We start from the raw sequence: 24,624 nt of genomic DNA on the forward strand, positions 1-24,624 counted from the left end.
ATGGTCTTTTTCCAGGTATAGCGTCTACCGTGACAGGAAGAGGAGCTGCACCTGCTGGGAATTGCTTGTGAGGTAAGTATTAAAAACGTTTGGTTTTTTTCTTTAAAAAGTGAATTAAATGATGGAGGAGGGGTGCTGCAAATGATAGAGGAGGAACTGCAAATGATGGAGGGGTGTTGCCAATGATGGGGGGGCTGCAAATGATGGAGGAGGCTGCAAATGATGGAGGTAATGCTGCTAATTATGGAGGGGGGCTGCAAATGATGGAAGGGGTGCTGAAAATGATGGAGATGGGGGGCTGCAAATGATGGAGGAGGGGGGCTGCAAATGATGGAGGAGGGGGTGCTGCAAATGATGGAGGGGCTGCAAATAATGGAGGAGGGGGCTGCAAATGATAGAGGGGGAGCTGCAAATGATGGAGGGGGTGCTGCAAATGATGGAGGGGTTGCTGCAAATGATGGAGGGGGTGCTGCAATATATGTGACTCATTCCATTAAAGAAAAAAAATAAATCTAAAAAGAGTATTGGATATTTTAGGAAATGTTTAATAGGTAAGAGTAGAGTAGGGCCCGGCCAATAAGAGTCTACTTTGTTGTGGTGGTTGGTTAAAAATTCTTTTGGCCAAAACAAAAGCTGCTGGTTATGTATGTGATCTGGTGTTTGCTGGGAACTGTTAATATCAGATTGGTGAAGACGTGGTGTAGAAGATGAGTTTTTCCAAGAGCGGGCAGTGGGACTGTGGAAGGCTCGGGGTGTGGAGGTGGAACTGGGGTGGAGCCTGGGTGGAGTCTCAAGGGGGCCCAAAAATGTTGCCAGTATGGGGCCCCGGAATTCCTAGTGGCAGCCCTGACTGTAATCATGTGTGTGTTCTGCAGAATGGGTAGCTACCAATATGTGGTTCCTGTAAGGTGGGAATATTGCTCTTTTTAGTAGCTTTTTTTTTAAATTTATTTAGTAACAGCTTAATGTGTTTCGGTCATTATGTAGTAGAAGGTGTATGGTGGTGTCATTGGTCTTTGTATAGAGTGTTTTGTTATGTGGAGGTAATGGTCATTATATTATGTATTTGTGATGTGGTAGTGATGGCAATGGGCATTGTGCAGCCCTATTGTTTTTGCCTTTTATAGTAGTAATATTGATAATATTGGTCTTTGCATTGTGTGTTTTTGATTAGCAACATTGGTATACTGTAATTATATATACTGTACATGCTATTTAAAGGTTGGTCATATGGGGAGACATGCACTTTGAGGCTTGGGCCCTTGATCTTTAAGGACTAGTGTTGAGCGATACCGTCCGATACTTGAAAGTATCGGTATCGGAAAGTATCGGCCGATACCGGCAAAATATCGGATCCAATCCGATACCGATACCCGATACCAATACAAGTCAATGGGACTCATGTATCGGACGGTATTCCTGATGGTTCCCAGGGTCTGAAGGAGAGGAAACTCTCCTTCAGGCCCTGGGAACCATATAAATGTGTAAAAGAAAGAATTAAAATAAAAAATATCGCTATACTCACCTCTCCGACGCAGCCGGGACTTCAGCGAGGGAACCGGCAGCGTTGTTTGTTTAAAATTCGCGCTATTAGGCTACGTTCACATTTGCGGCCAGCGCCGCAGCGTCGGGCGCCGCAGCGGCGCCGCATGCGTCATGCGCCCCTATATTTAACATGGGGGCGCATGGACATGCGGCGCACTTGCGTTTTGCGCCGCATGCGTCGCTGCGGCGCCCGCGTCGGGGCGCAGAGGACGCAGCAAGTTGCATTTTTGCTGCGTCCAAATTCAATGAAAAAAACGACGCATGCGGCGCAAAACGCAGCGTTGTGCATGCGTTTTGCTGCGTTTTTGTTTGCGTTGTGCGCTGCGGCGCCGACGCTGCGGCGCACAACGCAAATGTGAACGTAGCCTTACTTGGTTACGTGAATTCCCGGCTTGTGATTGGTCAGGTCGGCCATGTTGCCGGGACGCGGACCAATCACAGCAAGCCGTGACGAAATTACGTCACGGCTTGCTGTGATTGGTCCGCGTCCCGGCAATATGGCCGCCCTGACCAATCACAAGCCGTGACGTCACGGGAGGCTGGACACGCGCTCACTTTAAAATTGGCGCGTGTCCAGCCTCCCGTGACGTCACGGCTTGTGATTGGTTGCGCCGCGGTCAACCAATCACAAGCCGGGAGGCTGGACGCGCTCATTTTAAAATGGGCGCGTGTCCAGCCTCCCGTGACGTCACGGCTTGTGATTGGTTGCGCCGCGGTCAACCAATCACAAGCCGGGAGGCTGGACGCGCTCATTTTAAAATGGGCGCGTGTCCAGCCTCCCGTGACGTCACGGCTTGTGATTGGTCAGGGCGGCCATATTGCCGGGACGCGGACCAATCACAGCAAGCCGTGACGTAATTTCGTCACGGCTTGCTGTGATTGGTCCGCGTCCCGGCAACGTGGCCGACCTGACCAATCACAAGCCGGGAATTCACGTAACCAAGTAATAGCGCGAATTTTAAACAAACAACGCTGCCGGTTCCCTCGCTGAAGTCCCGGCTGCGTCGGACAGGTGAGTATAGCGATATTTTTTATTTTAATTCTCTCTTTTACACATTTTAACATTAATGTTGTTGCGATACCCGATACCCGATACCACAAGAGTATCGGAATCCCGGTATCGGAATTCCGATACAGCAAGTATCGGCCGATACCCGATACTTGCAGCATCGGAATGCTCAACACTATTAAGGACGCTAGCAATGCCCCTGCTGTACTGTGTGTTTAAATGTCCGTGGCACCATATCTAAGCAGTAGCCTTGGTTCTGGTACTGTATCAATGTAGTAATCTAGATTCTGGTACCATATGTATACCGTAAGCTTGGTTCTCTTTCTGTATCTTGAAGTAGACATAGTAAGCTCTGTTCTGCTCTCTTATCTCTGTAGTAAGCTCTGTTCTGCTCCCTTATCTCTGTAGTAAGCTTGGTTCTGCTCCATATCTCTGTAGTAAGCTCCGTTCTGTTCCAATATCTCTGTGGTAAGCTCAGTTCTGCTTCTATATTTCTGTAGTAAGCTTGGTTCTGCTCCCTTATCTCTGTAGTAAGTCCCGTTCTGTTCCCTTTTCTCTGTAGTACGCTCAGTTCTGTTCCCAAATCTCTGTAGTATGCTCCATTCTGTTCCCATATCTCTGTAGTAAGCTCCATTCTGTTCCCATATCTCTGTAGTAAGCTCAATTCTGTTCCCATATCTCTGTAGTAAGCTCAGTTCTTCTCCCATATCTATGCAGTATGCTCAGTTCTGCTCCCATATCTCTGTAGTAAGCTCAATTTTGTTCCCATATCTCTGTAGTAAGCTCAGTTCTTCTCCCATATCTATGCAGTATGCTCAGTTCTGCTCCCATACCTCTGTAGTAAGCTCAATTCTGTTCCCATATCTCTGTAGTAAGCTCAGTTCTTCTCCCATATCTATGCAGTATGCTCAGTTCTGCTCCCATACCTCTGTAGTAAGCTCAATTTTGTTCCCATATCTCTGTAGTAAGCTCAATTCTGTTCCCATATCTCTGTAGTAAGCTCAGTTCTGCTCCCATATCTCTGTGGTAAGCTTGGTTCTTTTCCCATATCTCTGTAGTAAGCTCTAGTCAGTTTCTTTGTCTGCGTAGCAATCTTGGTTCCGGTCTCCTGTCTATGTAGTCAGCTTGCTTCTGTTACAGTATCTATGTAGGCAGCAAGCTTGGTTCTGCTTCCATATATATGCAGCTAGCTCCGTTCTGTTCCCATATCTATGTACCAGCCTGTTTATAAAGCCTATTATCTCTGCTGCTTTAATGCAGCGTCCAGAGATAAGCAGGGCAAAAGCACCACAACTGGAGGGCCACTGCCTTGTGATTGCCCCCAAGCTGAAAAATGCCAGCCAGCCCCTGCGTACATGTGCTGTAACTCTTTCATGTCCTATTCTGCGTGATTAGGATGGCATTCACTTGTATACTAATTACACCATAAGGCAGAGAACGGACCGATTTTAACTATCACCCCCAATATAGATATATTTTATAGGTCATAATAAAAGCTAAGTATTAATGTTCTGTTACAGAAATGGGGTCTTCCTAGTGGGGTCCCCCCGTTTTTTCTATTTAGACAATAATATACCCCTCCAATGTTCCTGTGTATGGGAGAGGCGGACATGACTGATCAGCATTCGAGCAGATCTAATCTTGTCCTATCCTAACACTAGGCCATCAGTGATGATCCCACATGGGATCGTTATCTGCACAATATTAATATTGCCCCATTCATTGCATGTCTTGCACCTGTCGTTCTCCACTTCACACCAGATTGTCGGCAGATCTCACCAATGTGTTGCAGATAATAATTCCATATGTAGGGATTGGGGTACACGCACGATACTGATGAGATCGGCCGACCCCTCCCTCCGCAGCTCTGCCCCGTTATTACACAGGATCCCCTCCATCCCATTGTACGGAGTGATCACACAATGATGGGCGGCGCAGACGTGTAATCCGCGCTCCTCCCTCCGGCCAGTGCATTGATGAAAGGTAAAGCGGCTCATGAGCAGCCGCGCCCCCCGCACTGCGCCTCCTCCCGGCCGCACTCTGCACTGACACATAGGTGCCGGCCGCCTCGTCCCCGCGGTGTGTGCGGCTCCTGCTCATGTACCAGCTGCAGCTCTGACATTGTCGCCACTCCGGGGACGGTCTCCACAATTGCAGCTATTACTGCAGACCTAGAAAATGGCCGAGGGGTCCGGGAAGACGTCTCCGCAGAGCCCCAGGGGCGGCACACTGCCTGCAGGTGAGCGGGTGGCTGGCAGCGGTAACCAGCCTGGGCACTGTGCCATATGGATGGTGGGTGATGGCTGCCATGCCTCCTATTGGAGCACCCTGGGGTTGGCAGATTCCAGGGGGGATGGCTGACATGTTATGCTGGTGCATCGGTGTGTGATGACAGTGGGTGAAGGGTGACATGCGCCCTCCTGGGCTGACATGGGTGCTGTCATGTGGAGGTTGGCGGTGGGGTGTGTGCAGATGTGGGCAAAGTACAATGTAGGTGGAGATCCCAGGTGTCAGCGGCGGCCTGCGCTGTCCTCACTGTCTGTGTATAGGGCTAATCATATAGAAGGATCTGAGCCATGTATGGTGCACTGCCATCATCCTGTCTGATGGGCCAGCGTCTAAAGATGGCAGGTGCACACATTACCCTTCCTGGCATGCCAACATGCAATAGATAGAACCCAGCACTATATCACCATATCGCCTGATTATTGCCTATAACGGGGTCATTTAATAGGAATATGTTATCTCATCCTGACGCGCATTCCTCATGTACATGTTCTATCCATGTTTACACTTGCACATCTAGGGCTGTTCACATGTCCGTTTTTTATAAGGGCCGAGTGCTCCTCCCCCCCATAACACCCTCCCTCCTCATCAGAGATCCTTCATTCATATCAATCTGTTTGTGAAAGAAAACAGACGCCTTCTGCGTGTCGACGGCTCTCTTCTGCGTGTCGACGGCTCTCTTCTGCGTGTCGACGGCTCTCTTCTGCGTGTCGACGGCGCCCTTCTGCGTGTCGACGGCGCCCTTCTGCGTGTCGACGGCGCCCTTCTGCGTGTCGACGGCTCCCTTCTGCGTGTCGACGGCTCCCTTCTGCGTGTCGACGGCGCCCTTCTGCGTGTCGACGGCTCCCTTCTGCGTGTCGACGGCTCCCTTCTGCGTGTCGACGGCGCCCTTCTGCGTGTCGACGGCGCCCTTCTGCGTGTCGACGGCGCCCTTCTGCGTGTCGACGGCGCCCTTCTGCGTGTCGACGGCGCCCTTCTGCGTGTCGACGGCGCCCTTCTGCGTGTCGACGGCGCCCTTTTGCGTGTCGACGGCGCCCTTCTTCGTGTCGACGGCTCCCTTCTGCGTGTCGACGGCTCCCTTCTGCGTGTCGACGGCGCCCTTCTGCGTGTCGACGGCTCCCTTCTGCGTGTCGACGGCGCCCTTCTGCGTGTCGACGGCGCTCTTCTGCATGTCGACGGCGCCCTTCCATGTGTCATCCGAGTGCTGTTGGGTTTTAACTGTTTAATGTGTAGCAGAATCTTGGAAATTTTGTGGTTTGTTTTGTTGGTTCTGATCGTCTGTTTGCATACAAGCAACATGGATGTGATGTTGATAGTAAATAAACAGACACAAGGACCAAACATGGATGACAATTGGCTCCAGCACACTGGTAGTCCTTTTGTTTGTTTGTTTTCCTCATATGCAAAAAAAAAAAGTAAAATAATGGACTTCTGAATGAGGCCCATGGTGGATGTCATCCTGCTTTCCCAGGACCCTGAATGGCAAGTCTTCAGTGATTCAAGATCAGTCATGTAGTATTGTATAAGTAAGCAGCCCGGTGACGGTTTGTGTGGAAGCTGTTGAGGTATATTCACACAGTGGATTTTGGCATGTGTGTGGGGTTCCATGTAATTTACTCCATATGACAAGACTAAGCGGTGCCAACCTCCCCATGTAAGGCCACAGTCACACGTTCAGGATTTGGTGAGTTTTTTACCTCAGTATTTGTAAGCCAAAACCAGGAGTGGAACAATCCTAGGGAAAGTATAATAGAAACGTGTGCACCGCTTCTCAGCAAGCGACCGTCACCTCAGGTTCAGTTCATAGGTGACAGAAATTTCTGTGATTACAAAATTGTTTTCCGTTCATTTGAATGGAGGATGGGCAATAAATCTGACACGTGAACTCGCCCTAGTGGCAGCTCCACCATACGGTTGGTTTTCTTTCTATGCAGCTGGTTGTACATTAAACGTCTGCTACACGTCCTCCGGCCCCTGATTGTACCTGCACACCGGCACTGCCGTCTCTGAGCCAGGCACCGCAGTAGTATCCGTGTAACTGGACAAACCTGTCCCTGCTGGAATTCTTAATGGTTGTTTTGCTATTTTTATAGAGTGTGTTGGTAAAGATGTGCGTGTAGTGATGTATAATGTGTGTGTATATAAAATGTGTGTGTTTGTTTTTCTATGATGGGATTTTTCTAAGTTTTAACACCTCTTTCCAACCCTCAAGAACCTCTTTTTTTGGTGTTTTTGGAGTAAGATCTAAACCAATTGTAAAAAACAGTCTGAAATTAGCCCGTAACTAGAACATGCTGAATTTTTTGGGAGAAAACGGCTATGGACCAAGTTGCAGTGGTTGCTACATATCCAGTGTATTATACCCTGGAAGGTAAATGAAGGAAGAGTAAGGAATCCATAGGAATTGTATTCAGGATTCATGTGATCTGGATCTCTAAAATTGTCATTTGCATAAGAACCTTAGGTCTTGTGTTGACAACTTGGGGAACTAGAGAAATTCACAGGGGCAACTCCCAAGGGTTACTGCTGGGGAGGTAGACTCCTATTAGGATGTAGCAATTCATGATCTATTTGTGGGGTAGGTCATCAATATTAGATGTGTGGGGCTCAAACACCAGGTCAGTTGAAAACTGCTTCAGCACTGGCCTGAAGTAAATGATGTACGTTGTGGAGTGGCCAGGAACAGAAGTGCAATAATCAGCAGTGGACACTAAGCAATGTATAGGTCCACTGTGTCCAGCCCCATACGTTGCTTAATTCCAGCTGTTATCACCTAATAGGTGGAGGTCCAAGACCCTGCACCCCACCAGTCTCTTATTAAGGATCAATCCGATGGACAGGTCATCATTTATTAGGTTTTGGACAACTCCCTTTAAGTGCTTCTTCTCCATGCAGATCTATAGGACATTGTCCCTGGCTCCGAAACCTGTTAATCTTTTTCCTGCTTTGGTTTATTGAATGCTTATATGCATCTCAATTATAAAATTAGTGTCCACGCTTGTTACATGCAATGTCTTTGTAGTCAGTATAATAATCCGGACTATTGCCATGATGGTGACGTGAGCGTTCAGTCTCGCCCGCCGGCCTCGGAATGAGCTGCACAGTGAGAATTCCCACCCCTGTGGTACATTGTAGTCATAGGAGGCATTCGGGAGTCTCGCTGCTTTACATTTCAAAGGCACATCATGACTGTACCCGGATTAATGTGAACACTTCAAGCCCCATATAATATTTATAGATAGGCGGATGGGGGATTTCATTCTCTTGGTAGCTTGTTAAACGAGCTACACTGCTCCATCACTTCTTCATCTCCACATCAAGGAGGATGTTTTTCGTTTTTTTTACTGAACATTCCCAGGACCCTGCGCCTTAGTGGTTAGGAAGCCATGATTGTATGTGTGCAATGTAGATGGTGCGGCCACTGTGTCGGTGCACATTACATGGACGACCTTTAATCTGTCCCTTCCAGATTTGTAAAAACAAAGATATTCCTATTTAGCTGCTACTGTAAAGTGGTGACAATGCTGGTTTCTCTCTGGGCTTAGCTAATCAGCATGCACAAGAGACAGATCCAGCATGCAAAAAGTGCAAGAAAAAACAAGGAAACATGCTTTTTATCTGCAGCTTCTTTCATGCCATGAGATCGGGTTTTGCTGCAAAAAAAAAAAAAAATGCTGAAATGCCTATTGTGAACTTACTCTTTATGCGTTTTTTGGTGTGTGATTTTTTTTTTTTTGCACAGAAATATAATCATTCCACATTTAAATCGCAGTTGCGTTTTTACATCTGTTTTTCAGGCTGTCCATATAAGTTTGTAGGGGGGCAAAATGCGTAGTATCACATCAGGAGGCGCCACAACGCAGGAGATGCAGCCGGCCGGCGACCGCAGTCTCTTATGCCCAGGCGCTGCCGTGTTTGTGGTGTGTAACTGTCTTTACCCTCCAACAAATGCAAATGGTAAGCCCCAACTGGCTGCAGGAAATAATAATTAAAAAAAAATATTAAAGCAGAGAATTTAATTTTGGATTAAAAACAATTGATGTAATCAATAATTATTAATTCAAAAGTTTAAAAAAATCGCAGGACCGAACTTTCACAGATCACTTCATGAACTGCTAAAAGTAGTGCACAAGAAAAGACAGTGGAAAAAGTGTTTTGGCTACATGGGAGCGTGGCCTATGGAGGCAGGAGGGCAACGTTTGGGGAAGACTTTTGTTTGCTGTCCTCTTGTCTCCACAGCGAGGTATATGGCTGTCACTTGGGGATGGCGTTATTGTGATGACTATCTGCAGACAGAGCAGGAATATGGGAAGGTTCACAGTGTGAATGGGTTTTCGGTTTATAAGGAGGAGACAAACGCCTTGTTGTGTCTGAACAGTGCGGTCCTGTGCGCGGTTTACTTCCCATGGGTTCCGTTGTTTACTTTACCAAGCTGATTTCTTGCTCCCTAATTCTCAATATTTGACTTGGCCGGTGAATATACTTTTCATTAACTCTGCTGTGCCTCATCGTAGATATGACCGGCTTATGCAAATATATTTCAGGTGAAGCCTCCTAAAGACTCTCTGTCCCTTAAGAAATGAGCCAATGTAAAACCTTCTGGATGGTGTGGAGGGATCGCCTGACGGGCTGGATGAGGCACCCGCTACTTATCGTTATGTAGTCACACATACCATTTTTGCAGAACTTTTTGATAGTTTTTTTTTTATTTAGGCAAACACAGAAATGGGTCCAAAAAAGAAGGAAATGAAAGCAAGTTGTACAAGCCTCCTATTCTGTGTGTTTAGATACACTATACTCCATACAGTGAGTCTATTGGAACTATGTATACATTGACCCTCCTGCAGGCAGCGGTAGACATGTGCAGCTCCATAGAGTTTGCTTATGGGTTAGATTTATAACTGTTTACTTGGTCTCCATGGTATCACGCCATATTGGTTGTTCATCCTTAGCGCCTTTTAATAATCCTAAAAGCTTATTGATTGTGACTTCATGATATTGATTGTGTGCTATGCTTTCTATAAGGTCTCCTGAGGTTGATTAGAAGAGTCTCCTATCATTCATCTCTGTAAGGGTGTGTGCACATGACCATGACGTGTTTTAGATGCTGGGGTACCCGCAGTTTTTCCAGCAGAAGACGCTTCAGGTCTTTTATTTTTTAAACTGTATATAGTCATGGTCAAAAGTTTTGCCACGTTTGAAATTGTTCCAGAAAGTGAAATATTTCTCCCAGAAAATTATTACAATTACGCATGTTTTGTTACACACAAAGGAAATACAAATGTGTTTATTGGAGCAACACAAAAAAAAAAAAAACAGAGGAAAGGAAAGCAAATTGGACATAATTTTACACAGAACCTCAAAAAAATGGACCATACAAAATTTTTGGCACCTTTCCAAAATTGTGAGTAAACAACTTTGTTACAAGCATTTAGTGCTCATTCAAACTCACCCGTAGCAAGTAACAGGAGTGGGTGATATGAAAACAACGCCTGAAACCAGATGAAAAGGGGAAAAGTTGACTCAATCTTTGCATTGTGTGTCTGTGTGTGCCACACTAAGAACAGAAAGAGGAGAAGAGAACTGTCTGGGGACTTGAGACCCAAAATTCTTGAAAGATACCAGCAATTTCAAGGTGACAAGTCCATCTCCAGAGATCTTGATGTTCCTTAGTCCACGGTGCGCAGCATAATCATAATGTAGAAGGTACGAGTGATCGACTCAGTGATTGGCTGCAGCAATGATGTGAGCTAATGTCACCCCTGCAGCCAAAACACAGAGAGCGGAACAACAGCAGAAGATGGTGTTGTAGCTGTGGTGGGTTAGTACTATTTGTGTCTGTTAATTTCCATTTCAGGAATTGTTTGGCATCAACTTTCCTAAAAACAAAAAACCCTTTTAATGTGCAAAAAAATGTACATGTATGTACAGTTATATGAAAAAGTTTGGGCACCCCTTTTAATCTTAAGCTTAATGTTTTATAAAAATTGTTTTTTTGCAACAGCTATTTCAGTTTCATATATCTAATAATTGTTGGACACAGTAATGTTTCTGCCTTGAAATGAGGTTTATTGTACTAACAGAAAATGTGCAATCTGCATTCAAACAAAATTTGACAGGTGCATAAGTATGGGCACCCTTATCATTTTCTTGTTTTAAATACTCCTACCTACTTTTTACTGACTTACTAAAGCACTTTTTTTGGTTTTGTAACCTCATTGAGCTTTGAACTTCATAGCCAGGTGTATGCAATCATGAGAAAAGCTACTTAAAGTGGCCACTTGCAAGTTGTTCTCCTGTTTGAATCTCCTCTGAAGAGTGGCTTCATGGGCTCCTCAAAACAACTGTCAAATGATCTGAAAACAAAGATTATTCAACATGGTTGTTCAGGGGAAGGATACAAAAAGCTGTCTCAGAGATTTAACCTGTCAATTTCCACTGTGAGGAACATAGTAAGGAACTTTAAGAACACAGGTAGAGTTCTTGTTAAGGCCAGAAGTGGCAGGCCAAGAAAAACATCAGAAAGGCAGAGAAGAAGAATGGTGAGATCAGTCAAGGACAATCCTCAGACCACCTCCAGAGAGTTGCAGCATCAACTTGCTGCAGATTGTGTCACTGTGCATCGGTCAACTATATAACGCACTTTGCACAAGGAGAAGCTGTATGGGAGAGTGATGCGAAGGAAGCCGTTTCTGCAAGCACGCCACAAACAGAGTCGGCTGAGGTATGCACATTTGGAGAAGCCAATTTCTTTTTGGAAGAAGGTCCTGTGGACTGATGAACCCAAGATTGAGTTGTTTGGCCATACAAAAAGGCGTTATGCATGGCGGCAAAAAAACACAGCATTCCAAGAAAAACACTTGCTACCCACAGTAAAATTTGGTGGAGGTTCCATCATGCTTTGGGGCTGTGTAGCCAATGCCGGCACCGGGAATCTTGTTAAAGTTGAGGGACGCATGGATTCCTCTCAGTATCAGCAGATTCTTGACAATAATGTTCATGATTCAGTGACAAAGTTGAAGTTACGCAGGGGATGGATCTTTCAGCAAGACAATGATCCAAAACACCGCTCCAAATCTACTCAGGCATTCATGCAGAGGAACAATTACACTGTTCTGGAATGGCCATCCCAGTCCCCAGACCTGAATATCATTGAACATCATTTGAAGAGGGCTGTCCATGCTCGGCGACCATCAAACTTAACTGAACTGGAATTGTTTTGTAAAGAGGAATGGTCAAAAATACCTTCATCCAGAATCCAGGAACTCATTAAAAGCTACAGGAAGCGACTAGAGGCTGTTATTTTTTCAAAAGGAGGATCTACTAAATATTAATGTCACTTTTCTGGTGAGGTGCCCATACTTATGCACCTGTCAAATTTTGTTTGAATGCAGATTGCACATTTTCTGTTAGTACAATAAACCTCATTTCAAGGCAGAAACATTACTGTGTCCAACAGTTATTAGATATATGAAACTGAAATAGCTGTTGCAAAAAAAAACAAACCATTTTTATAAAACATTAAGCTTAAGATTAATAGGGGTGCCCACATTTTTCATATAACTGTATGTATTTTTTTCCTTCTTATGCCATTTGGATGTTTAATTACCTGACACACTGCGGACTAACAGTGATATTTATTTGCACTCACATAGTGATCTCTCTCGGGTGGTTCTTGTAATGTCAAGCAGATGAGGTTATAGCGAGGAAAACCCCAGAGATGAAAGTAACATACAACCTTTGTTGGTGATGGCAGTTTCAAGATTCCTCATGTATGGAGAAAGTAGTCGCTTGCATTGCACAGGTGTGATTTTTGTCCCATTGTTCCCCAAAAATCCTGAAGGTTCCGTGGGCTCCTGCTATGAACTCTGAGCTTTAGTTCCTTCCACACATTTTTTATTAGATTCAGGTCGGGTGATTGGCTGGGCCATTCTAGCGGTTTTATTTTCTTCCTCTGTAACAAATTGAGTTTCCCTGGCTGCGTGATTGGTATCATTGTCTTGCTGAAATGTTCACCCTCATTTCATCTTCATCATCCTGGTTGATGACAGCAGATTTTTATCAACAATGTGTCTGAACATTTCTCCATTCATCCTTCCGTCAATTACATTAAGTTTGCCAATGTTGTATGCTGAAAAACACAGTGATGTTCCCACTTCACTGTTGGCATGGTGTATTTGGCGTGTTATACAGTGCCATTTGGTCTCCAAACACGGTGTGTATTATGGCTTCCAAAGCGTTCCGTTTTGGTCTCATCTGACCAGACTATATTCTTCTAGTATTTAACAGGCTTGTCTGTTGTTAAGCCAACTATAAACGTTCTTGTACATGCTTTTTGTTCAGCAATGGAGTTTTGCGTGGTAAGCGTGAATACAGGCCATGGGGGTTGAGTGCATTACTTATTTGTTTTATTTGAAACAATTGTACCTGCTGATTCCGGGTCTTTCTGTAGCTTTCTGCAGATGTTTTTTGGACAACTTCTGATTCTTTTCACTCCTCTGTCTGAAATCTTGCAGGCAGCACCTGGTCGTGGTCGGTTTATGGTGAAATGCACTTGAACCTTCAGTAGTTTATAAATTCTTCTGTAACGAATGCCATCAGTATATTTTGCAACAGTAAGGTTGCAAAGGTCTTGAGACAGCTCACTGGTTTATCCATAATAAGATGTTTCTTGTGTGGCACCTTGATAATGAGACACCTTTTTTCTAGGCCTTTAGTTGAACCAGGTGATATTACTCTTCACTAAGTGGCATGATTGCTTTTTAGTTACTGATAGATTTCAGCTGGTGTCATATGACTTTCCTTGGCTTTTTGTAGCTTTTTTTTTTATCTCTCTTTTTTTTTTCTTCATGTGTTCAATATATTTCCCTTGTGTTATTTAACATAATTACACACAACTTAATTTATGGTCTTCTATGGTTTTATTTCTTTGCCTGTGTGGATTAAATGGGTTGCTACCGACATCTGGTGAGAATTTCAGGTCAATAGCACCTTTAAAAATATATTTACTTAGAAAATTAGTGACGTGTTGAATATGTATGTCACCTTCTATATACTCTCAAGACAAAACCTCACTTAAAACCTAAAACTTGAATTTTTAAGAAAGCTTATTTACCTTTTTTGACTGACAGTACTGTAGTTGTTCAATAATAACATGTATCATCAAATACATATTGCCTAATAATTGGGCACATGGTATAAATGTGTCTTTGCAGCGCAGTTGAATATGATGTATTATAAGCTAGTAAATAAACGTAGCTTAATACTATGTGGTTGTTAGAACAACACCGGCGCCCCTGCACGAATCCCCCTCCTCCTCCCTGCAGGAACGCCAGAGTGTTCACTTACTCGTCAGTGCTTCCTCCGGGGACCTGCACACGGCATGCAGGTCTTCTGGGAGCATGGTTAGGGGGGCGTGTGCGTGATCCCTGCCTCCTAAAAGGGCCAGCGTGCGCTTCTGAAAACGTCCCCAGCCAATAGCTAGGAGACATCTGATATTTAAGGTACCCTTCCAGATTGGGTGATGCCTGTCTCTCCTGTCTGCCCTCGATCCTGCCTGCCCTGTCTGCCTTGCTGTATCCTGGTCCCGAGCCCATCCTACCTCTACCAAGTCCTGAGTCTGATTCATCTCGTCTGCACCTATAGTGCTACCCTCACCAGTCTGAACCTGCACCTGTGATCCTGTACCAAAGTCCATCCTTTGTTCCTGAACTCATCCTGTTCATTCCTGATCCAGTACCTGTTCTGTCTATCAGCCGCATGTCCCCTGTTATCCAGTTCCAGGCCTGGATTGCTTCTCTGTCCTTCTGGGGGTCAGCTGCCACGGCTTCCGGGTTATGCAATGTTTGTTGACATGGGGCTTTTGTAACTCAGGGTCTGCATTTTATGATACATGCCATATAGCTGAATTACTGTCTGTGTGGAGGGGAACTGATGCCTACCAATGAGAGTTTCAGTAAGGTCTACCCAGGAGGGTGCTTCGTCATGTAGCAGCCGCATCGTTAGTGACACTAGAAACAACATATGTTAGCGGGGAAGCCAGGATAGATCAGATACAACCTGATCTTGAGGCCAATGGCAGTAATTTGTGGTACCAGATAAAAAAAAAATCACCTAACTGTAGAAGCCAAGCGTTGAACCCCAGAGTAGACATACAGGCAAGGACCTGGCTAAATACAAGTCAAAAGCCACATAGCCTGAAGACTGCATTGCAATTCTAAAATGAGAACTGGAGCAGGAACCGAAGAGTTGCAGAGCAAGAATGATAGGTGCAGGAATCAGAGGATTGCCACGTTATTCTCATAATTTCACTGATTAGTGCGTGGGTTGTTTTTAATTACCTTGCTATAGTCTCAAGCGAATAGTTGGCACCTACTATTATCTTCAGTGCTGCTATCTTCTGTACTGTTTTAATACAAAGCGGAAAATCTCTGCTCACAGAAAGAAAATAAATTGCTGGATAAACATTGCTTATAAGAAATAATGGCTGCCTGCCTGGAGATGTTTTTACTGCTGGAGGTATGAAGACAAATGCTGATGTGCAGTCTACAGACAACACTTAACCTAAAGTTAAGATTTTAATCCTGGACTTTGGTGTTTGGCGCACTGTCTTCCAGGCACTGTAGTGCTAATTAAAAATGTTGCAAAGTCTATGAGCCTATCTATACTTCAAAAAGTGCTCCCCATGTACGGGCCAGATACTAGCTCCACTAGGTGGCAATAGAGTGGAAGAAGGACTGCACACAACAAGACCAGACCTTCAATGCAGCGGCTAGGCCACCACGAGGTGGCAGCAGAATAGTCAAAACAAGCCGGGTCGATGTAAGAATATAGCGCAGTACAAAACGAATAAGCAAACAGAGTCAACAACAAGCCAATTGGGTCAGTACTGGTCAGGAGTAGATATGCCATAGACGAGAGACAAAACCACAGGTCAGGGTCCAAGCCAAGTCAAAACCAGAGCGTCAATACACGAAAGGGGAACACTGAGTCAGGAAGGGAAGAGGGGACAAACAGACACAGGTTAAGTAAGCAAGTAGCAGGACAAATCAGGGCAAACGGAGACAGCTACACACGCCATAGGCAGAAACTATAACTGACATGGTCTGCAGGACACAGCAGAGATAACTAGCAAACCTGAGACCAGACTGAGGCTGAGAAAGTTAACCCCGGCATGATCAGATCGGAAAAAGGAAAGACAGGACTCAAAACCCAGTCTGGATCATGACAGTCCCCATACTCCGGGATCCTCTTGTGCTTTACCTACGTGCAGTGTTTGCCTTCACACCTCAACCTGCTGTAGAGGTCATCTTAATTCACAAATGAGAAGCTGTCTGCAATGTTATAGACATGGGCGAGCAGTAGCCAGGACCCTGGTCACAGATTCTACAAGCTTGCTAGCTCATATTACATTAATGCCATCCTCTCTTTAGTACACTCACACTACAGAGATTGTCTGCTTGAATCTTTGCTGATGCTGCTGTGATCACAGGTCTTCATTAGCCAGCAAGTTCCCTCTAGGTTCTCCAGACTGGCAAGCAGCTGGTCATTAGCGGTTTATGTAAAATAAGCTATTTGCTGTACTTGTATCTCACAACAGGATGGAAGTAAAGGACACCAGTAATTTACCTCTCCTCCTACTCTGCCACATATTGAAATGAATGGTATGCGAAGCTGGCAAGTGACTAAAACCAAACAGCAACCTATTTTATCCATTTATTTAATTTTCTGTAGCTCATGGACCACCATATGTTGCTGTAGACCACCATTTACCATTTTCTGACTTTTTTAACTATAGTAAGGAGTATAAACATGACGGTAAACTATTTGGGTGGTAAGTTATGATTTATCAGGCATCTGAATATTTTGCAGCTAGTCAATGAGTCATCATATAAATCCAAAAATGCAGTGTAGAAAGAGCTGCTAGTCATATAGTCAAATGTCTCTATCAAATATATGTGTATGTGCATGTAAATTAAATGAGTGTACACTGCTAATATCATATAAACCCTGCTGGAGATTATAGCTTCATGGCTGTGTGTAGCCAAGATGTAAAATATGTGAATGGGTTTGTAAGTTACACCCTGCATGCAGTTACGTAGTAATTAGCAATTTCATTATTCCACATATGCTTCATGAGAAACAAAACAATGCCGAGCTTTGAATTCTTAAAGGGGCACTATCACTAGAAAATGAGCTATTGATTAAAGCAGGCTTTTGTGTTTAAATGTATTGCCAGTATGTATGTGTGTGTATTTTTTTATTTTATTTTGTGTTTTGTTTTTTTTTCTTGTTCTTTTTTTTTTTTCCAAGTTTCATGCTCCCTTTTGTTACAGGAAACAACACTTGTACACAGCCACAATGAATAGACCCCCTATATTTTGTATTGAAGTGTTTTTAATGAGCATGAGCAAATATTATTGTAATGGGAGGGGAGCAGGGTCAGCTGTGACATCACCTATTGTGATGAGGGTCTTTTCCAGAATTGCAAGTTATACCCAAGCTATAAGTTAGTAGATGACTTACTAATTGCTCAGGGACCTACAGGTGGCACATTCTACAATCCCCAAAATGGGGTTCTGGAACCTTTGGAACAGGGCTGTGCAAAAGAGAAACCCCGTCTTGAATCTAGTTCCACCCCTAAGATCTGATGCCATGCAACCACATAGGGAATAAGTTATGTGTCAGATCTTAGGGGTGGAACGCAAGCGCCGCTCCTTGAAACGCACCTCCATATTGGTGACGTCATCCCCTTTCCAGACAGCACCGCTTCATGCTAGACACTCCCACTTCTGGTCGGCGATACTCGTCCCCTCCCTGCCGCTCACCTAGCACATATATTGCATACGGCAGCGCACATGGCGTCAGACACCGCGTCTGCAACGCCATACACATGCGGTAAGATACCCTCCTGCCACTGTTTTACTTCACAGGCCGGCACTGACACCTAACCATTTTGCGCTTTCTATCCATTAGGCTGTCTCATACATACCATTCCTTACATAGACCAAGGGTATGTCTCTGACCTTATGAAAATAACACCAGCCATTTTGCCCGTCACTTACATAGATGAACCCTTTTATTGCAGAAGCTTATTACTATTTGCCTACACTGGCACCCTTTTCTCAAACACCATCCACTATACGGTATGTGACCCCTCTTCCACTATCTAGTCACTCACCTCTTTCTCCTTACTATTATTGTGCCAAGATTGGTTGGTTCTGTACTGTTTTCGTACTAGTTGTATATCAGTCCTAACATGTTGCCATGCTATCTCTGCACTGGAAGTCCAGTCTTGGATATACTTTATTTATTTTGTTTTTTTTCTTTTGTGTATATTGTTTTCATTGTATCTACAGTAACTGATGAAGGTCAAATTGGTGACCGAAACGTTTTTTTTGTTGCTGAAAATAAATTCGCTTCCAAATATAAGTTGAGTGCCAGGTTTTATTACACATAATTAAGGTGTTGGAACCTACCTGGGCACCACATGTCGAAAGCTGTGCACACGTTTATTTACTAAGTTGAATCTAGTTCCATTGACACTAAGTGGAGCAAAGACAGAACATGCAAACCTCTGCTCCGTTCTAGACTGGCCTGTTCTTGTGATCATCGGTGGTCCAATATTCAGTAAGGCTCCAGAATTCAGTAAAACTAGTTTCAAGTGTCCGACATCAATGGTCCAATCACGGATCATGATGTCCTGACCGGTCACCGGTCTCCTGACCCAAACTCAGCAGCCTCACAGGAGTTCAGATCATTAGCTAGAAGGAGATGTTTAAGATGTTGGTGCAAAAATATGCTAACGTTACACTCTTGGCCTTTGTTTAGACTTAAGTGTCTAAAGATGCAACAAACAGATCATCCAGTGTGAGTCACTGAGTTTAATTTTGGCTCCTTTTACACGGTTTTGTGTAAGTTTACTCTGTCCAGAACCAGTAAATCTGTCCCAGTATTTTCTTCAAAAACTTTGTTGGGCCAAGACTCACGTATGTGCTTTGATAAAGTACCCAACTTACAGGATGGACCGAAACATCAAAAAGTTGTCTACTACTTCCTCAGCTGTTGATGATGTGAAATTTGAAAAAAAAAAAGATATTGTTTTGTTTTGTATTTGCATATTATACTACAACATGAACATCATGGATACGCAACGTAATGATTCCCATCTATTTAAAGAGCACCTGTCATCAGATCAATAGTGGCCCATGTAGCTCTAATTTTATGCTTGCTACTCCACAGTTATTTATTTGTTTAATCCGCCATATGATGACAGAGATATGGGCCTTTTTATTTAGTTCTCATTTTATAGTCTTTAAAGGAAATCTCTCAGCGGTTTTTGCTATGTAATCTGACATTAGTATGAGGTAGAGATGGAGACCCTGGTTCCAGCTATTTTTATTGGTACAGTAACTATGATAGTCACTTTTCTCTGATGCAGATCTAGCAGAGGTCAGCTGTTGTGTATAACCTGCCCACATCACTGATTGACAGCTTTCTGTATACTTTGTATAGTGACAGAGAGCTGCTGATAAGTGGTGTGGTAGGTCTAGGATGCTCAAGACCAGTTGTCATGTAGTGATAATCTCCTGCTGATAAAACACTGATTGTATTGAAACGACAATAAACGACCTAGTAAGTGACATATCGCTGCAATCAGGGTCTCCGCTGCTGTATTTGGTGTTTTCTTATTACATCGCAAAAACTTCTGACAGATTTGTGAGCCCCATTGAGGACAGTGATGATTATGTGTGTAAAGCGCTGCAGAATATGTTTGCGCTATATAAAAATAAAAATTATTATTTATTATTATTATTATTATTATTATTCCCTTTAATAAGGGGTTGTGCAGAGGAGCTTAAAGACATGTCCCCATACACTCCTGTGAGCCATGCCCCTTTGATAAATGCGATAACAAGGAACACCAAATAAAATCTCATATCTTAGAAACCTGTATGGTGGATTTAAAAAAAATAAAAATAAAAAAAAAATAAAAAATGTGGAAAACAGAGCAGCAGGAATAAAGGAAGGGCAAATAAGACCTCTTTTGACCTCGCGAGAGGTCCTGCTTAAAAAACTGCCTTAAAAGGTTTTGTATGGGATTAGTAAAACATAGCAACTTTTCAAAAACCGTGCCACACCGTACCGCAGGTTATGCCTGGTGTTGTAGCTCACCCCAAGATGCCATACCAGATATACGGTAACTCATGGAAAAAAGCAGCCATGTTTTTGTAATTGTGGACCACTTCTTTAAGGAGGTTGTCCACTACTTTTTTTATACTGCTGATCTATCCTAAGGATGAGTTCTCAATATCAGATGGGTGGGGTCTGACATCCAGCGCTCTCTCGATCAGTTGAACCGCACAGCTCTATACACTGTTTAATGGATGCCGCCATGTACTGCAGACCAGCTCTTATTGTAGTGACTAGGAGCCGATCTGCAGTAGCTGTGCTGTTCTATAAACTACTTGTAACAGCTGATCGGTGGGAGTGTCGGACCGTCACCGATCTGATATTGAGGACCTATCCCCAGCATAAGGTCATCAATATACCAGTAGTGGACAAGCCCTTCAAACGAGATGTTTATATTCTCCGTACAGAATTCGGCTGGGCTTCTGATAATGTCCATTACTAGTAATTGTCACATTTCACTACTTTATTACCTTTCCATCTCCAATTTGCTTTTACTCATATACACAGATATTGGTAACCTGTCTTAGGCTGCCGTCACACTATCAGTATTTGGTCAGTATTTTACATCAGTATTTGTAAGCCAAAACCAGGAGTGGAACAAATAAGTATAGTAGAAACATATGCACCACTTCTGTATTTATCACCCACTCCTGGTTTTGGCTTACAAATACTGATGTAAAATACTGACCAAATACTGAAGGTGTGACGGAAGCCTTATTGGGAAGTGGCGTTACGTGTCTCCTCCGTGGCACTCAGGCCTGACGTTAATGCTTGGATGCACAATTGTTTATGGGGGAGAAAAATTCCACAACAGGATTACACTGACACTGGGAGATTCCTGGGAAGACAGACTAGATTGCCGGGAGCTAAATGTCATATCTTTTTAGACATTTAGTTTGGAAACACTTCACTTCATATTCCCATTAAATCTCATGCAAAATGGATAGTAAATGTTTAGTGCTTTCTTCTGAATCCTCCTAGGAGCTTCTAAATTCTGGTAATTCTCATATTTTACTGACTGTTATCAAACACACTATCTGTCGGCTGCTCGGTGGACACAGGGCTGAATGGTGCCGAATGGAGCTTCATCAAATTCTGTCACTTTCTTCCAAATACATGGCTGACACCATATTCAGTGTGACACTTTCCATGCCTGGTCTCACCATTGTGTGTGAATTACTATGCAATACAATACACCAAAATTTTGGCACAAATTTCCAGCAAAAAGAGAAGCTTTTTAGGATCTCTCTATTCCTCATTCCAGTCTCTTCTAGTTGTGGATCACCTCTTGGCAGCATTGCACGCTTGTCACTCTCCAAACTCTAAGGGTATGTGCAGACAGTGAGTTATTGGCAGCGCTTTAGATGCAGCACATGTCCGCTACGTCCAAAGCGCTGCCGGGTTTTGAACGCAGGTGCTTCCTCATAATCACCGCGTCCAATACATTGTATGGGTGAGATTTATCTTGAGGAGACTCACGTCTCCGCAAGATAAATTGACATGCTGCTGTCTGGAAAGACGCACCACATGTCCGTCTCCACGGGTGATCCGCGGGCGTTGGTGCACGCATAGTGGACATGGGATTTCTTGAAATCCCATCCACTATGCTGTAACATCTCGACGCTGGGAATTGGACTCTGCGGATGTACGCAGCGTCCATCCCGCAGCGTTTACTATCCGTGGGAACGTACCCTAACACTTATTTGACTATCCGGAAGTAATTTGCTTTCCTTAGCACTAACTCCTTCCACTGTAGGCTAGTCCCAACTCTTAACTCTCACTTACCCTGCTGTTTGTTGCTGGTCAGAACTTTCCTACAAAACTCTATTTTACAGTCAACTATCTACATCCTATTCTATATCCTAATGTCACAATCTATGTCTTATCCTACACTTTCCACATTACTCATGCACCAAGTGTAACATGTATAATGTAGAGGTAATGCATATCATATAATATCATATCACAGTCTGTAACTCAATAGACACTAAGAACCGCAGGACATAGTTCACACTTCACATGACACAATTCATGTATAAAAACACATGACGTTTTTTAATGACCGTGATTATTGTATTCAGGGGTAGAAACGTGAGGGCACAGTCCATCGCTCTTACAATTTGACTTAGGCCAAACACATGTAAGTCGTCTAAAGACTTTGGGGCCAGATTTACTAAAGAGGTGGTTCACTACTTGAAGAACGCCTTCTCAATCCCTATGTTCTCCCCTTTGTAAGATAACAGCTATACTCACCTCTGATGCAATTACCGCTTTGTCAGCACTGGCTCTCCTGGGGATCTAGTGACGTTGTTATGCTGCAGCTCTCTCACTTCCTTCAGATGTATATGATTTGTCTGAAGGCGCGGAGAGTGAAGCCTGCACTGATTGGCTGCAGTGATCGTGTGACATAACAGTGTCACACAATCCCTGGGAAAGCGAGTGCCTACACCCCTGCAGCGTCGATGGCCCCAGAGGTCAGTATAGGTGTTATTATTTTACAAAGGGGAAACAGGGATTCAGAAGGGGTTGTGCATGCCAGTTTTATTGAAGGCACTGCTGGAGGAAGATGTGCCTGATTCATTTAGGCTACGTTCACATTTGCGTTGTTGGGCGCAGCGTTGGCGACGCAACGCAAAACGCATGCACAACGCATCGTTTTGTGACGCATGCGTCCGACGTTTACATGAAATTTGACGCTCAAAAAACTGCATCATGTAGCGTCGGCTGCGGCCTGACTGTTGCGCCCAAATGACGCATGCGTCACAAAACACTTGACAAAGCATACCGGCGCATGTTCCCCCCCCCCCATGTTAAAGATAGGGACGCATGCGGCGGTATCCGTCGACGACGCTGCGCCCAACAACGCAAATGTGAACGTTACCTAAGAGACGCACAGCACTTAATGATTTAGGAGCATCTTACTGCTATAGTCTTCTGCCAGAAATGTGACTCCACTCAAAGACTGGAGTCTATTTCTTGGCTTATTTATGCCACATTGGTAATTCATTCTGAAAAATTTTCCAGTTAGGCTTTGCCACAACCCATTCACCTCTCAGCTGTATCCACTTTGGCGAAACCGTACAAGAATGTTGTAAAAAAACTCCAATAGTTTCTAAATTTGCAATCTTTTAACATTTCAAGGTGTTTCAATAATGAGGTCTATAGTGATCTTATAGTCAACGCTGACTTTTTCCCTTGTTTTTTATGTTTTTTACCAAATTGACTTTAATGGGAGAAAATGCATTCCAACAAAAAAAATGCTTTTACGGAGAAATTTTAGGAACGTTTTAAGTTTTCTTCAGCTGCTGAAATTTAACATTCATTTCTCTCATTTGGAAGAGGTGAAGACCAGTCACCCACCAGAGTTTAATTTGCGCTGCCACCGCACAGTATGTGTTTTTTGTTTTGTTTTTTTTCTCTCCAGCTTCTGTCCATGTTTTGACAGATGAAACGCTTACGTATGTTGCGGATTGTGTGTCCACAAAAGAAAAATCATGGTGACATGTAGGTTTTTTATCAGAGTCATGGATCAACATTAGGCTGGAGACACACTAGTGTTTAAAATTTTGATCCGATGTTGATCCAGAAATGTCGGATGAATATCATGCAAGTGGCATGCGATTTTCCTGCTAGTACAATGCGATTTTTATTACCTAGCATCCTAATGAGATGTGAATGCAATGTAATTTTAACATTAGCATAGAGTAATTCTCTGTCATTTAAAGATAGTTTTCAATGGAAATATTATATATAATATTAGATTGTTAAATATGTAATCAGTGCTATTTACCATATTTTTATATTAGTAATTAATAAATTAATTTCTAAACCAAATGGCGTAGGACCCCCCAAAATTTTATTAACCAGCAGAGGTAAAGCGGACCGCTGGGGGGGCAGATATTTATAGCCTGGGAAGTGGGTAATACCCATGGAGGTACCCAGGCTATTAATATCCGCTGTATACTTGGCCTTAATTGGTTATTTAAATGGGGGACCGCCACAAAAAAAGTACGTAGTGTCCCCCTATAATTAATAACCAGCAAAGGCTAGACAGACAGCTGCGGGCTGATTATTGATAGCTTAGGAAGAGACGATGGATATTGTCTCCCTCCCACACTAAAAACATCAGCTCTCAGCTGCCCCAGAAAAGACGCATCCATAAGATGTGCATAATCTGGCGCTTAGCCTCGCTCTTGCTACTTAAACTGGTGCATTGGTAATTCGTCTATAAGACGCCCCCATTACTAACCCCATAGTCATATTGTAAATAAAGAACACCCTGAATAAAGTTCTTTATTTGAAATTAAGATACTGACATTTTTTTTTTATTTAAAAAAAGCAAAGTTATAGTCATCTTGACGCCTAATCCACTGAAGCCCATGTCCCCTCTAAAAAAATAAATAAATAAAAAGCAACCATATTCCTCACTTCTATGATGTAAACATAATCCTACGATGCCCATGACTCCTGTAAATGAGTTAAAAAAAAAAGAATAAACAACCATATTCCTCACTTCCAACTAGAAGATAATCTATTTGATCCTTGACCAGTCTAGCTGTGCTACATCTACTTGGCAGGCTGACCGCTTATAT

At 43.6% G+C, this 24,624-nt stretch overlaps 1 protein-coding gene across 9 annotated transcripts in view; it reads left to right on the plus strand.

Moving 5' to 3' along the window:
* Positions 1–4,458: 4,458 nt before the first annotated feature.
* Positions 4,459–24,624, plus strand: part of MAP7D2 (MAP7 domain containing 2) — a 144,439-nt gene continuing 124,273 nt past the window's right edge. For 5 of the 9 annotated variants that reach the window (XM_077294623.1, XM_077294630.1, XM_077294627.1 and 2 more), the window contains exon 1: positions 4,597–4,793. In XM_077294623.1, the coding sequence (XP_077150738.1) occupies positions 4,733–4,793 (61 nt within the window). In that variant the 5' untranslated portion in view covers positions 4,597–4,732. Of the gene's footprint in view, positions 4,794–24,624 lie in introns of all 9 variants that reach the window. The other 4 variants (XM_077294625.1, XM_077294633.1, XM_077294634.1 and 1 more) reach the window with 3 other exon arrangements.

This window comes from Ranitomeya variabilis, chromosome 3, assembly GCF_051348905.1.
Source record: "Ranitomeya variabilis isolate aRanVar5 chromosome 3, aRanVar5.hap1, whole genome shotgun sequence".
NCBI classification, from domain to species: domain Eukaryota; kingdom Metazoa; phylum Chordata; class Amphibia; order Anura; family Dendrobatidae; genus Ranitomeya; species Ranitomeya variabilis.